At 59.1% G+C, this 13,907-nt stretch overlaps 2 protein-coding genes across 4 annotated transcripts in view; one reads left to right on the top strand and one right to left on the bottom strand.

Annotated features, from left to right (window-relative positions):
* The first annotated feature begins 322 nt into the window (after positions 1–322).
* Positions 323–5,437, top strand: GRAP (GRB2 related adaptor protein). Its single transcript, XM_069870017.1, has 5 exons — positions 323–435; positions 1,620–1,717; positions 3,036–3,158; positions 4,417–4,585; positions 5,127–5,437. Exons 1-5 carry the CDS (start codon positions 358–360, stop codon positions 5,310–5,312), a joined length of 654 nt encoding a protein of 217 aa, XP_069726118.1. The 5' UTR covers positions 323–357; the 3' UTR covers positions 5,313–5,437.
* Positions 5,438–6,099: 662 nt separating this feature from the next.
* The window catches only part of SLC5A10 (solute carrier family 5 member 10), a 40,919-nt gene continuing 33,111 nt past the window's right edge, over positions 6,100–13,907 (bottom strand). For 2 of the 3 annotated variants that reach the window (XM_069869996.1, XM_069869994.1), the window contains 6 exons: positions 10,855–10,962; positions 10,504–10,654; positions 7,454–7,622; positions 6,816–7,031; positions 6,601–6,682; positions 6,100–6,438 (listed from right to left, as the gene is read on the bottom strand). In XM_069869996.1, coding sequence (XP_069726097.1) covers positions 6,272–6,438; positions 6,601–6,682; positions 6,816–7,031; positions 7,454–7,622; positions 10,504–10,654; positions 10,855–10,962 — 893 coding nt within the window. In that variant the 3' untranslated portion in view covers positions 6,100–6,271. The remainder of the gene's footprint in view (positions 6,439–6,600; positions 6,683–6,815; positions 7,032–7,453; positions 7,623–10,503; positions 10,655–10,854; positions 10,963–13,907) is intronic. The other variant, XM_069869995.1, reaches the window with a different exon arrangement.

The following is a 13,907-nucleotide window of genomic DNA, read 5'->3' as shown; positions in this document are numbered from 1 at the left end:
GCCCAGCACCACAACCCCTGGCCCATCACAGAGGTGATACCGAATTGTTCCTCCAGCTGATGCGCCTGAGTCCTTTTGAAGTTGGAGCCCTTGGAATCTGGCCGGGACTGCACAGCTCCCCGCTCCTCCCAGCACATCTGGGCAGCTGTGCCCTGCGGCAGCATCCCGCGTGATGCTCACGGTTTGGCCCCAGCCGTGCTCTGACATCAGCACAGCTTCCTGCTCACCGACACCGCTGCGCTCACCCCAGATCCACTCAGCCCCACGCCACGGGGCAGCGAGCCCCCGGCAGCCCCACAACCCGGGCACGGGGAGCCCCGGATCCCTCGCCACCGCCGCCCCGGGACAGCCAGCGCCATGGAGTCGGTGGCTTTGTACAGCTTCCAGACGACGGAGAAGGATGAGCTGCCCTTTCAGAAAGGAGACATCCTGAAGGTACGGGGCATACAGAAGCACCAGCCATGGAGGGTCACCAGCTGTGGGGGGTTGGATGCTGCTCCTCTGTGGGACAGATTGGCCACACGGCACGGGGCGACACTGGTGCTTTCTATTGCACCAGGCTTTGTTGCCTCGTTGGGGCTTTCTGTGGAGGTTTTGGGGCACAGAGCAGCATCCCCAGCAGCAGTGGGTACCACCTGGCTGTGCCACCACACACACCTCCAGAGAGACTCCAGCTGGGATGAGGCAGGTGGCCTCCTTGGCCATCGGTGCCAGCAACCGTGCCCTGTAGTAGCTTCTCTGGATCTGGAATACCTTCTCCCTGCCCCACGGAGGCCACATGGACCTGGCAGCAGGGAGCGTGGGCCCAAATCCCACCCCTGGGTGCCAGCATTGGGACAGGCTCTTGAATACCACCCTAGCACCCCAAAAATCTTCAAGGAGGACTCAAAAGCTCTCCAGGGGACTGTGGCCCTGAAACAAGGGTGAGGGCACCCGCACCCCACCACGCTGCCTGGCCACTCACCCTTCCCTGCGGGGCTGATGCTGAGATGCTGGCTGCTCCTCCTGGACTCCCAGCTCCCCCCGTGGGTGCAGCCAGCCCTGGGGAGGGGGAGGGCATGGTCTGGCTGTAACCCCAGGTCCTAAACCTGCCATGCCCGTCCCTGCCTCCCCGGTGTGTTTTCCCCGCGGCCCCCAGCACTGTGCCCCGGGGTTTCGGATCCTGTTTGCACAGCTGTGCTGGCCCCAGGGCCCCTGCGTGGGAGGTTGGAAAATGGTTTTGCACGGAAGCGGGTGTCAGCAGCCCCGCTTCCTCCCACGGAGCACCCAGCTGCTGTCACGCTGGGGGGACGCGGGGGCCTGGCTGCTGCCCCAGCTCCTCCAGGGATGGATTTCACCCTCTTAACTGAATGGGGCTCTGGGGCAACACTGGGGAACCCCAGCTGCTGACACCCGTGGTGAACCAGACCAACTGTGAGCTGGGGAGGGCTGGGGAGAGCAGCCAGCTTGGTACAGGTGTCCCCAAACACCCCCAAACCACATCGTCTTTGCCAGAGCCCCCTTTTCCCCACATTCCGTTGGGGACGTGGGATCTGGGGCAGCAGTAGGGGTCCCTTTCAGGCCCTCTCCCAGGGGAATAGTGGCTGGGCTGACACCTCCTTGCTCTTCTCCCACCTTAGATCCTCAACATGGAAGATGACCAGAACTGGTACAAGGCTGAGCTGTACGGCTGCGAGGGCTTCGTCCCCAAAAATTACATCAAAATGAAGCCACATCCGTAAGTGCCACCGTACCACATGGGGAATGAGGGCTCAAAACCCTGCCCTGGCAGCATCCACCAGCACCAGGATATCCTCTCCCACCACCCAGGCAGAGATCCCAGCAACGCATCCTGATTCCCAAAGGTCTGCCAGGAGCCTGGGTAATCCCACACTTGGGGAAACTGAGTCACAGAGCAATAGGGGTCTGCCTGCCAGGTCAGTCTGCTGTTGCCACCACAGCCAGAGGGGATGGGAGGCAGCAGCATGCCCACGTACCCCCAACACACAGAAATTCAACCCTTGCACCAGGCTGCCCGCTAAATAAATGATAACTGGGGAACAACAAAGCGTTACGGGATTACGTTTGCATTAGACACGCTCCTATGAGTGTGTCATTAAAGCCCAGCATAATCCATCCCTGGTTTAACCTGTGTTTTATGTATCGTTATCCTCTGGTAAATCATATTTAAATGCCAAACCTGCTTCGGGCTGCGGCTGGGGAGCAGGAACACGTGGGCTTGGGGAAGCCTGGAGTAGATCCCATTGCATCTCCAGCTTCGGTTAATGATGGGTGAGACGCAGATTTTTCCATGTGGCACCTGGAGGGCTGGCAGGGGAAGATGCTCTGTGCTGAAGTCCATTGCTGGTCATCACAGGGCAGTTTTAACAGGTAGCAAAGGGTCTTTGTGGTCTGGGGGTTCCCAAATGCACGGACACAGCCTTGGCAGGGATGAGAGCCAGGGACTCCACTCCTCCACCTCATTTCAGCAGCCGCCAGCAATGCAGGCTGGAAGGATTTCATCCTGGCATGGAGCAGGGCTATTCCCACAGCATCCATGGGACATGGGGACACCCCAGCAGGAACCTTGCTCCCACCAGCACCCAGGACTCTCAGTGCCTCCATCCTGTGGTGTGGGGATATGGTGCTGGGGTGTCCCAGGATGTCGAGGGGTCCCCATGTGGCTGGAGAAGAGGAGGCTGAGGGGAGACCTCTTTGCTCTCTACAACTACAACCCGAAAGAAAGTTGTGGAGAGGAGGGAGCTGGCCTCTTCTCCCAAGTGACAGGGGACAGAACAGGAGGGAATGGCCTCAAGCTCCTCCAGGGGAGATTTAGGCTGAACATTAGGAAAAAAAATTTTTCACGGAAAGGGTCATTGGGCACTGGAACAGGCTGCCCAGGGAGGGGATTGAGTCACCTTCCCTGGAGGGGTTTAAGGGATGGGTGGATGAGGTGCTGAGGGTCATGGTTTAGTGATTGATGGGAATGGTTGGACTCGATGGGTCTTTTCCAACCTGGTGATTCTATGATTCTATGAGCCCAGCGGTCCTTGCAGGTGGTACGCGGGCAGGGTCTCCCGGCACCTGGCAGAGGAGCGTCTCCTCAAGAGCAAGCACCTGGGAGCCTTCCTGATCCGGGACAGCGAGAGCGCCCCAGGGGAGTTCTCCATCTCTGTCAAGTAAGTGGCCATGGGATGCAGAGGATGCATGGTGGGATGGGCAGGGGTCTCCTACAGCCCCTCTTTTGGGGATCAAGGGCAACAGGTCACCCTCCTGCGTGTTTCCCACCGCGGTGCTGGGGATAAGGGAGGCACCCTGCCCTGCCCTGGTCACCTTGGAGGGTCTGGGGGCTGCAGGGCCGTGACCCCAACATATCCAGGGCCTTCCAGCTCCCTGCTTGCACCCTGCCTGCACTGCTGGGCTGGATCACTGCTTCCCCGGCATCCCTCACCGGGGTGCCCCTAAATACAGCCACGTGGGGAACGATGGGGCTGGGGCCAAGCGGCCAGCGCAGCTCAGGAGCCGCAGTCTGGAGGACCAAGCTGCCCAGAGCACCCCAAAGGATGAAGGGCTGCGGCATCCCAGTGCCGCAGGGCTGATGATTTTGGCAGGCAGGGCTGAGTGGAGGCAGTGTGCCAACGGGCAGAGCTTGCCCCCAGGACTCTCATCCCATCGCTGCCCCTTCCCTGCCCATGGCCAGGGTAGCCGGAGCCAGCCCCAGGCCAGCCAGGCACTTTCTCACACTGCTAATCTCTAATTAAGCGTTTGAGGAGGTTCTTGCCCATAATGAAAGGGAGCTGTGCTCTGCCCTGCGTCACCAGCACGGCCAGGTCCCTGCCCCTGCCCGGGGCCCTGGCAGCAGCCCCATGCCAGCCCTGCAGTGCGGGCATCCCAACCCACCACCTCCAGCTCCACACCGAGAGGGAGCCAGCACGCAGGGCTTGGAGAGAAATCCTACCCTGCCCCCTGCTCGGGCAGCCGAGGGGTCCCCAGGGGCGCAGGGTATCTGGGAGATCAAACCCAGCCCGGGCAGCCACGTCCCAGGATGTGCTGAGCTGAGACCTGCAGCTTTCATCACACGTCCCTCAGACGTGGTCCCTGCTTGGTCCCTGGACAAAGCCACCTGCCACGGGCATCCCGCTGAGCCAGGGCTGGGCTCCGAGCTTCAGCCGCGTGTGGGATGAGCTGTGGCAGGTCTCGGCTGCGGGTCAGGAACCCTAACCCAATGCCACACCAGCAGGGCCAGGAGTGACCCCACTGCGACTGTCACCCCTGGCCAGGGCAGTGTGGCTGCAGTGGGACCCATGGGTGCAGCCGTGTCCCACGCAGCCTGACCAGCCCAGCGAGCAGCCCCTGGTCTTTGCACACAATGCTAAAAGAGGCTGTGGGTGCTGCCAGCATCCCAGAGCCTGGATAATATCCATCCTCCTTCCACAGCTATGGGCGGCAGGTCCAGCATTTCAAGGTGCTCAGGGAGAGGAATGGCAGATATTTCCTCTGGGAGGAAAAATTCAACTCCCTCAACGAGCTGGTGGATTTCTACAGGACGACCACCATTGCCAGAAAGGAGCAGATCTTCCTCCGGGATGAGGACCAGACCCAGGAGGTAGTGCCAGAGGATGGGGACATGGGGATGTGCAGGGCTAGGGCAACAGCAGAGGTGGACTGGGAACCTGTGTCTGATCCCCTTCAGGATCCCCCATTCTCCTCTGGTACCACGGCTGCCACTGCCCTCCATGGTCCATGGGGAAACTGAGGCAAGGGATGGGCCCAGCGGTCAGCAGCCCATCCTGGTCTCAGTGCTCAAAGGGAGGTGTCACAGGGCCACAGCTTATGGGGAACAGGGATCCCGTCCTGCCTGACCCTTCCTGCTCCTCCCTGGCAGCCACAGGACACCAGGAATTGCCCCACACCCAGGCCTGCCCCCAGAACTCCATGGCAGAGTTTTCCCAGCTCCCATCTCTCATCCTCAAAGTGGGCACCCCAAGTACCCCAGTCCCCTCTATGGACCCCAGGCTGGTCCTCACTGCATGTTGGCTCGGCATCGTAGGCATCCTTGGGACCAGGCAGCACAGCCTGGTGCAGAGTGGCTGGTGGACACGGACACCTCTCCTCACTCCCACCCCCTGCATCCCACTCTCCTCCAGGTAAGGAGACCCAAATTCGTGCAAGCCCAATTCGACTTCTCCACCCATGACGGCTCCCAGCTGCCCTTCCTCCGTGGGGACATCATCGAGGTCCTGGACTACCCCGACCCAAACTGGTGGCAGGGCAAGATCTATGGGCGCGTTGGCCTCTTCCCCCGCAACTACGTCCATCCCATCCACAAGTGAGGTGCCACCAGCGCCACGAGCAGAACCGCAGCCCCCGCCGCCCCCACTCACCAGAGCTGCTTTGGGACCTGCATGGGGTCTGTGCATCCCTTCATCCCGATGGATGGTGCCTGTCCCCACACCGGGCTGCTCATGCGCATGGTCCCGGTGCCACACGGGGCTGTGCTGGAAGTAGAGGCGAGGCTGGCAGTGCTCACCGTGTGGGATCTACCTGGCTCCTGGCTCTGACACCCTGGAATATCAAGTCTCCCTGCTCCCCAGCCCAGAAGACATCCATGGATCTCAAGCATTGCCTCTCGCTGCGGGCTGGCAGTGGTTCTCCCCATGGAGGGAGCGAAGAGCGTTCAACTGGGGCCATAAAAACTTCTCCAAAGGTGTGACCCAGCGGGATGGGAGAAACAGGAGAGGAAGAGCACATCTTTGTCAAACCTTCTTCAGACCCTGTAAGCGAAGTCCTGGCTCCAAGGTGGGCTGCAGGCATCGGGACGTGGCCAGGTGACACCGTGAAGGGACACCAGGGAAGGTTGGTCCGGAAGGATTCAGTCCATTCATAGCTGCAAATTGTGACTTTTTATACTAGTATTTTTTATTTAGAGCTAGTAAAATCTGTTCAGGCAACACCCTCAAGCATGGCTGCTTCTATTCCACCACCACCATGGTGATCCCATGGCCACACGTGCACCTGCTGCTCCACAGTGGTTTTGTTTCCCTTGCAGCCCCTATTTGCCCACCCCAATATCTCACCCCAGACACCCTCCCAGGGATTTGCTGGCCCTACAAATGCCCCACACACCTCACAGGGTCTTACTCAGGGTCCACTGCGCTGAGAACACCCAGCTCATTGCACCAGTGGATTGAAGCATCCCATCTCCCAAATGTGACAATTAAAACCTAGCACCCGAATGACCATTTCTCCCCTTCTCCCAGCGTCTTTTCCACCCTCAGGGGCCAGGAGGCTGCTAGGCAAAATAAGCATAGCAGAAAATATTGATGCACATCAGGACAATGGCATTGATGCTGCAGACACGGGCCCAGAAAAGGGGGTCCGTGGTATCTCTGAGGGTCACAGCCAGGGGTCCCTCGGCCTTTGGTGGCTGCTGGGTGCCCAGGGCGGATGAGCAGGAACCTGGCACAGAAAGACAGAAGACATGGGGAGCAGGGGGCTAAGGAAACCCGTCACCTCGTGCCAGCCCCGGGGAAACTGAGGCACGGGGTATCCATGTCACAGGCAGGGAGCAGCGGCACTGGAGACACCTCCGTTATCAGACATCCCCAAGGACACACTCACCATCAGAGGCTCCCTGGGATGTACCGACCATGGAGGGCTGAGTGGGCTCACGTGAGAGGGTCCACCAGGTGAGATCCTTTAACTGGAAAACCAGGGCGAGATCTGGTGAGAAAACACCCCCAGGCCAGACCCCACCATGGGGCCCCCAGGCTGAGCGCGGGGTGACACCGATGTCTCTGGCCAAGGAGGTCGAGGGTCCCATGCACCCTGCTCACCCGGGCGGGAGGCGGCGGGGGGGTCAGCAGGCTGCCCCCCACCACGACAGCGGCCGTGGCCACGCAGAGCAGCACGGCGAAGTGCAGGTAGTGGACGTCGGCGAGCAGCCAGGGCCGCTGGTCGGGGACCCCGCAGCGAGGCGAGGGGTGCGCCAGCTCCAGCCCCATCCGCGCCAGCCCCAGCGCCAGTCCTGCCATCAGGCCCCAGAAAGCGCCCTGCAAAGCAAAGGGCTCAGGGGGTGGCCAGAGCGGGGACACCCAGCTCACCGAGGGACACGCGCCCCTGGAGAGCCGCCCTCTCCAGCCAGCCCTGGGAGAGGGTTGAGCACCTCTGGGTGCTGGGGGAGCACCCCAGCCAGCCAAGCCCTGGCCCAAGCCTGCAGAGGTTGTCCCCTGCCACCCCCATCACCTGGGTCACACTTGGTGGACACATGCCTGCCTCCTCCTCCTCCCACCAGCCACCCACCAGCTCCCTGGAGAAATGCTGTCCAGACTTGGTTCCTTTCCTCAACCCCTCCAGCATCACCTCCCCATTTCCTCCTCCTGACCCGCCGAGCCCCACAGGAGAGGGATAAGCAGGGAGGTGTTGGCATCACCCTGTGTCTTGAGTTGTCCCCAGGGCCACCCCAGGCACGTACCTGCTCGTTAGCTCGAGGCCAGAAGACGGCCAAGATGAAGACAGCAGTGACTGGAGGAGCCAGGTAGCTGGTGACAGCCTGGATGTAGAGGTAGAGCTGGCCACCGCTGGAGCTCTGCAGGATGGGGATCCAGACCACGCTGAGGGCCACCAGCACCACCGTGACCACCCTGCGAGCAGCAGCAACGTGGTGCAGGGGGATGCTCCTGTCCCACCCACACCTCCTCGCACTCACGGCATCACCACGGCAGCAGGGGGGCCCTGGGGTCAGGGATTGGGTCCCAGCACGGCGCAGAGGAGCTGGTGGGAGGTGCAGGCGGGTCAGCGGGAGGATGTTTGTCACTGGGTGACATCCCCAGGACCGCAGAGGATGCTGATTCTATCAGTGCCAGCTCCATCCTGGGCAGGCAAGCGCTCCCCCGGCTCCTGCCCAGCCCTGGGGGCTGCTAAGACAGACCCCATCATGGGGAACCACTAGGCAATGGGCACTTCTGCTTTGAAAAGCCCGCAGCTGGGTGCTCTGGTCACATTTGGATGATGCTTTCAGCACCCCTGCATCCAGTCAAGACCCCTAAATGAGACCTGTGTTCAGCTTCCCCACCCAAGCTGTGACAGAGGAATGAGTTTGTCCCCCCAACACCACCCCATTCCCATCCTAGCCCAAAGCCCAGCCACGTCTCACAGCATCACCCTCCTCCAAAGCAAGATCCCAGCTTTCTGGGATCTGAGCAGGCAGGTTGGGAAGGATACATCCCAAAAGCTGCCAGATTTATAGCTCGGCCCAGCTTATTGACAGCTTGGCAGAATTACCTATGTCTCCATCTGCTCAGCTCAAAAAGCAGAAGTAGGAGAAAATAAAATAAAATAACGCACTGAAAGCTTCTCTAGAACAAACCCCCACTGCTGCCTGTGCTTTGGAGAAAGGAAGCAGCTTGGGTGTCAAATGCACTTCATGACCCACACAGAAGGAGAAAATCCCTCTGTTCAGTACAGCTTAGAGAATCATAGACTCATAGAATTGTTAAGGTTTGAAAAGACCTCTAAGGTCATCCAGTACAACCACCAACACCATACCTAGATGACTATTAAATCATGTCTTGAAGTGCCACATTTACACATTTTCTGAACCCCTCCAGGGATGGAGACTCCACCACCGCCCTGGGCAGCCTCTGCCAGGGCTTCAGCACTCTGTCAACGAAGAAATTTTTCCTGATATCCAATCCAAATCTCCTCTGATGCAACTTGAGACCATTTCCTCTCATCCTATCACTTGTAACTTGGGAGAAGAGACCAACACCCATCTCAGCACAACCTCCTTTCCAGGAGCTGTAGAGAGAGATGAGGCACTTTAAGCCACAGAGGATGCTAAAAGGTCACAGGGAAAACACAGAGGTGTCCGAGCACGGTGGTGACCTGGGGGTGCTGGATGGCCATGCCCCACTCCACAGGGATGGAGGGCAGAGCCTGGCACTGCCACCTGCAGGGCTCCTGGGGGGATTTGGGAAGGAGCAGGTGCTCTTGCCCCCGTGCCATCATCTTTGCATAGAGAATGCATCAACCACGAGCAGGCATCTCCAGCCAGGCAGCATGGTGGGAGCTCAGATCCCACATCCAAGAGCTCTTTCCAGTCCCAGGAGTAAATCCCTTTCCTTCTCTGTGCTGAGCTGGATGAGGCATCCCCACCGTGGCAGGTCCCAGGGGCAGCTGGAACCCTGAGACGGTTCCTTAGATATAACCCCAAGCCTCCTGTCCCTGTGCTGGCAGGCAGGAAAACCTCAAATGTGCAGCCTCAACAGCTTTTTTTTCCCTCTCCAGGAGGTTTCTTGTTCGCTAGGTTCTGGCGGGGCCGTACGGCGCAGCGTTTCGCAGCACCCTGCTCCCACAAATCACCCGATGTGCTAACAAATCTCACTCTGGATTGACTGCAGCAATGACTCCTGCCCCGGGCGGGCAAAGCCTTTCACAAACACTCATTAACCATCCCTGAGAAAGCGCTTCGGCTTTATTACACGCTTTATTACACTGTCACCAAAGCCAGGGCCAGGGAGGGGCAAGGGTGAGACTAACACCCCGATTCCTATGGGTTCCTTACGGGACCGTGGTTCCCCAGGATCCATCCCCTCCCCACCCTCTGGAGATGGAGGATGCTGAGAAAGAGTGACCTTCCAATACCTGAAGGAGCTACAAGAAAGCTGGGAAGGGACTGCTTACAAAGGCTTGTAGTGATAGGATTAGGGGCAATGGCTAAAAATTGGAGAGGAGCAGATTTAGACTAGATATAAGGAACAATTTCTTCATTATGAGAGTAGTGAAGCACTAGAAGAGGTTGCCCAGGGCAGTGGTGGCTGCCCCATCCCTGGAGGTGTTCAAAGCCAGGTTGGATGGGGCTTGGAGCCCCTGATCCGGTTGGAGGCGTCCCTTTCCATGGCAGGGAATTGGAACTGGATGAACTTTATGGTCCCTTCCAACCCGAATTATTCTATGATTCTATGAAGAACTGGCTTCTCCCAGAGCCATCAGACCAGCCAACCCTCCTCGCAGCCCCAAGGCGGCTCAGACAAAGCCTTGACCCAGATTCCCTCCTTGTTATTGTCTGCCCTGTGCGCAGGACACTCCTGGAGCAGCCGGGCACCGTGCCGAGGCATTCCCCAGCGCTGACTCTGCCGCCCTGAGCGCGGCACTGCGGGCGGGTTCCCGGGCTTCCGTCGGAACCCGCCATCCCTCGGGAGCAGCCGGGACATGCGCGGGCAGCGCTGCTCTTTGCCACCCAGCAAAGGTCCCTGTGCCCTTCGCTGTGACCCCAGTGGGAGCAGCCACCGGCTTCACCCCAGGGTTGGTGGGAGAAGCTTCACACCGGGCACAGCCCCGTTCCCCAAAAGCCCTGGCTGCCTTCCCACAGCTTCCATACATAAAATAATCCAAGGGTTTGTTTTCCTTTCATAAAGGAGACACTTTGCAGGCTCCCAAGCACCAAAGGCAGATCACAGTGGGCCAGACCAGACCAGCCAGTCTCCTCGAAACCCACGGTCTCCCCGAAACCCCCATCCCTACCTGCCCACCAAGAGCAGCTCTCGCTCACCGGCCCCTGGCCTCAGCTTCCTCCAGATGTCCATGGTGAAGAGGGTGCTGCTGCTGTTGAATATGGAGGTCAGGGATGACATGAGCGCGGCCATCATCACTGCGATCATCAGACCCCGCAGCCCTGGGGAAGAGAAGGAACGTCAGGGAGCTGCTGAGCCACGGGGGATGGGATGGGATGGGATGGGATGGGATGGGATGGGATGGGATGGGATGGGATGGGATGGGATGGGATGGGACGGGACCCCCCCAAAGGCTGCATAGGTGGCCCCAGAGTGTGGCAAATCCTAGCAGAGATGGAGAAGCCCCCTCCCACCCACCTACCACTGGGCATCAGCTCAACCACCAGCTTGGGATAGGCGATGTTGGAGCAGCCCACAGCAGCCCCGCACACCCGGGTGCACTCCTCTGGATCCACGCAGGCCACGGTGTCTGGGGAACAGAGGCAGATGATGTGCTGAGACCCGTCACGCTGCAGAGGCTGGTCCAGCACCCTCTCCATCCCCCAGCACCCTGTCCCATCAGCCTGGATGTGGCTATGGTGCCTGGACCTTGGCAAGGAACCAGGAGGAGAAGCAGGGAGAACATTCTGCATGCAGATCCACCCCAGCCTCATTCCCCACATCGGCCCCAACACAAGCACAATCCAGCCCAGCTCTGGTTGGATCTACCCCCATCAAGCCCTCCCTGCATTAAAGCCAGGCACAACCATTCCAGGGGGACTTCCAGGGCTGGAGTGGGCTCTGCCAGGACCTGGGGGTATGGCTGGAGGCAGCAGAACCCCATGGGCAGGCGCTGCCCATCCCCACGCGTGGGGCCGTGTGGGTTCATGCACCGTTGAGACAATTAGCTCTGCATGGGCAGCACCCAGCAACTCCCGGAGCCGCGTGTGGCTGCCGGCCAGGACCATCACCGCCCAATTACGTCTGTGTCTCAATGAGCGCTGAGCCCTTTTCTTTATTGTCACGCTCATGAAATATTGAAAGGGATGGAAATTAATGTCAGGCATAAATATGGACTGGCCACCTGGCTCCTTGCTCCACATCCTCCCACACTGGGAGGAGCATGGGCGAGCCCTCCACGCGACTGAGAGCATGGTCCTGGTCCTCCTGAATGGTGACCCTCCAAAAAGTGGGGCACAACCCTCAGCCCCCCAGCACGAGCAGCCAGGGAAGGCAAACACCAGCTGGGAACACCTTGGAGCCTTCGAGTCAAGGAGTGTGGGGTACGATATGGGCAGGAATGGCGATGGGATACCGGGTGCAGGCAGCAAACCACAGGCAACGTTCAGCACGTCCCAAAGATGCTACAAAAGCCCAGCCTGGGCTGCCTTTCCCCACGGTTAGAATCAGCACCAGAGCCCTGGTGACTCTGCCCTCCAGCAGCTGTGAGTAAAGCTGCCGTCACCGCTCCGTGCCTCAGTTTCCCCCTCTGTAAAACACCACGTTGTGCACAGCTCCATGCAAATAGCAAGTGGCTGGCGGCTGGAAGATGTTCCAGAGGGCAAAGCAGCATCTGGATGTTACACCCTGGGGCTCAGCTCTGCCAACAAACCCCTCGGTGGGACCGAGGACCAAAGCCCGGTGGGGCAACCAGAGCCCCCAGCCTGGGAGCGGAGCCCAGCATTGCACCTTGCTGCCTCGCTTTGTCATTAGGCCCTCTGCTAGAGATGGGAAATTAATTAGGAGTTTGTAATTAGTGCTTTAATCCGCAGCCGGGAGGAGCTGGCCCTGGTTCCGGTTGCGGGAGCGAGGCTGAGTGCTGCCCGTCCGGTTGGGTCTGCCTGGGTGGCTGAGCAGGGACACCCGCGGTGGAGGGGACAAACCTGCTCAGCCATGGCCACGTGTCCCTGCAAACAAGCAGGGCACGACCAAGGACTCACTGGCTCTTCCCCTGCACCAAGGATGCACAAAACTCAGGTGTAAATTCACTATGTGGAGCGAAGACGCCGGGGTCCCCCGTCCCCAGGAACTGGGGACGGGGGACCCCGGCATCTTCGCTCCATGCAAGCAATGTTGCAGGTTGGGATGACTTTCTGCTCCAAATCCTCCCCACCACCACACAAAGGCTGGGACACCACATTTACGCCACCAAGTAGTAAATCATTAGCGCGCACACACCCCACTAAAGACACTATAAATCTCTTTGCACAATAAAACTGAGCCGAGGCAGCCGGTGGAGGCTGAGGTGGGTACAACCGCAGCACGCTTCAGCCACACCGTTCACACCCACGCTCGGTGCATTGGCCTCGATTCGGAGCATCTCCCAAGCTACCGATGCTGGGCCACGACAGCAGGATGACAGCCAGGGAGGCGATCCTGAAGATCATAGAATCATAGAATCACCAGGTTGGAAAAGACCCATCGGATCATCGAGTCCAACCATTCCTATCAAATACTAAACCAAGATTCCCCATGGATGCTCAGCTCTGTCACATTCAGTGTCCCTGGTGTAACTCCATCAGCAAAGGGGCCACCACTGTTTGCTCAGCAGGGCTGGAATTTCACACAAAATAACCCGCTCTGCCTCCAGGCACCCTCAGCCTCCACTGCACCCTTCACTGCCTGCATGGAGGTGACACCCTGCCACCAGGAAAATCCCTATGGGGTCAGCAGAATCATAGAATCACCAGGTTGGAAAAGACCCACCGGATCATCAAGTCCAACCATTCCTATCAAACACTAAACCATGTCCCTCAGCACCTCATCCACCCGCCCCTTAAACACCTCCAGGGAAGGTGACTCAACCTCCTCCCTGGGCAGCCTGTTCCAGTGCCCAATGACCCTTTCTGTGGAAAATTTTTTCCTAATGTTCAGCCTAAACCTCCCCTGGTGGAGCTTGAGGCCATTCCCTCTCGTCCTGTCCCCTGTCACTTGGGAGAAGAGCCCAGCTCCCTCCTCTCCACAACCTCCTTTCAGGTAGTTGTAGAGAGCAATGAGGTCTCCCCTCAGCCTCCTCTTCTCCAGGCTAAACACCCCCAGCTCTCTCAGCCGTTCCTCATAAGGCCTGTTCTCCAGCCCCCTCACCAGCTTCCTTGCTCTTCTCTGGACTCATCCCTTAAAGTCATCAGCTCCATCCGAAACGCCTCCCGAGCTGATATTTAGTGGGAAATGGACTCTTTCTTCCTCCCCATGTCCTGATCCCAACACACGGCTGCCACATCCCTGTGTCCCTCAGTCCTGCAGCCACCTCCTGCACACAACGTCACACGATTCCACGCTGGGGGCCAGGCAGAGGGTTTGATTTTCCCAGCTTTTACCATGCACTTGCACAAACCCTTTTACTCCAACAGGAGAGGAGAAAAGCCCAGTTCCCCTAAGCAGCCCATTGCTGTGACTCAAAGCTGCACGGGTGTCAGCTCAGCTTTGAGCAAGCCC

The sequence above is a fragment of the Phaenicophaeus curvirostris genome, chromosome 16 (assembly GCF_032191515.1).
Source record: "Phaenicophaeus curvirostris isolate KB17595 chromosome 16, BPBGC_Pcur_1.0, whole genome shotgun sequence".
Taxonomy (NCBI): Eukaryota; Metazoa; Chordata; class Aves; order Cuculiformes; family Cuculidae; genus Phaenicophaeus; species Phaenicophaeus curvirostris.
This window is presented reverse-complemented; position numbering and strand designations above follow the sequence as displayed.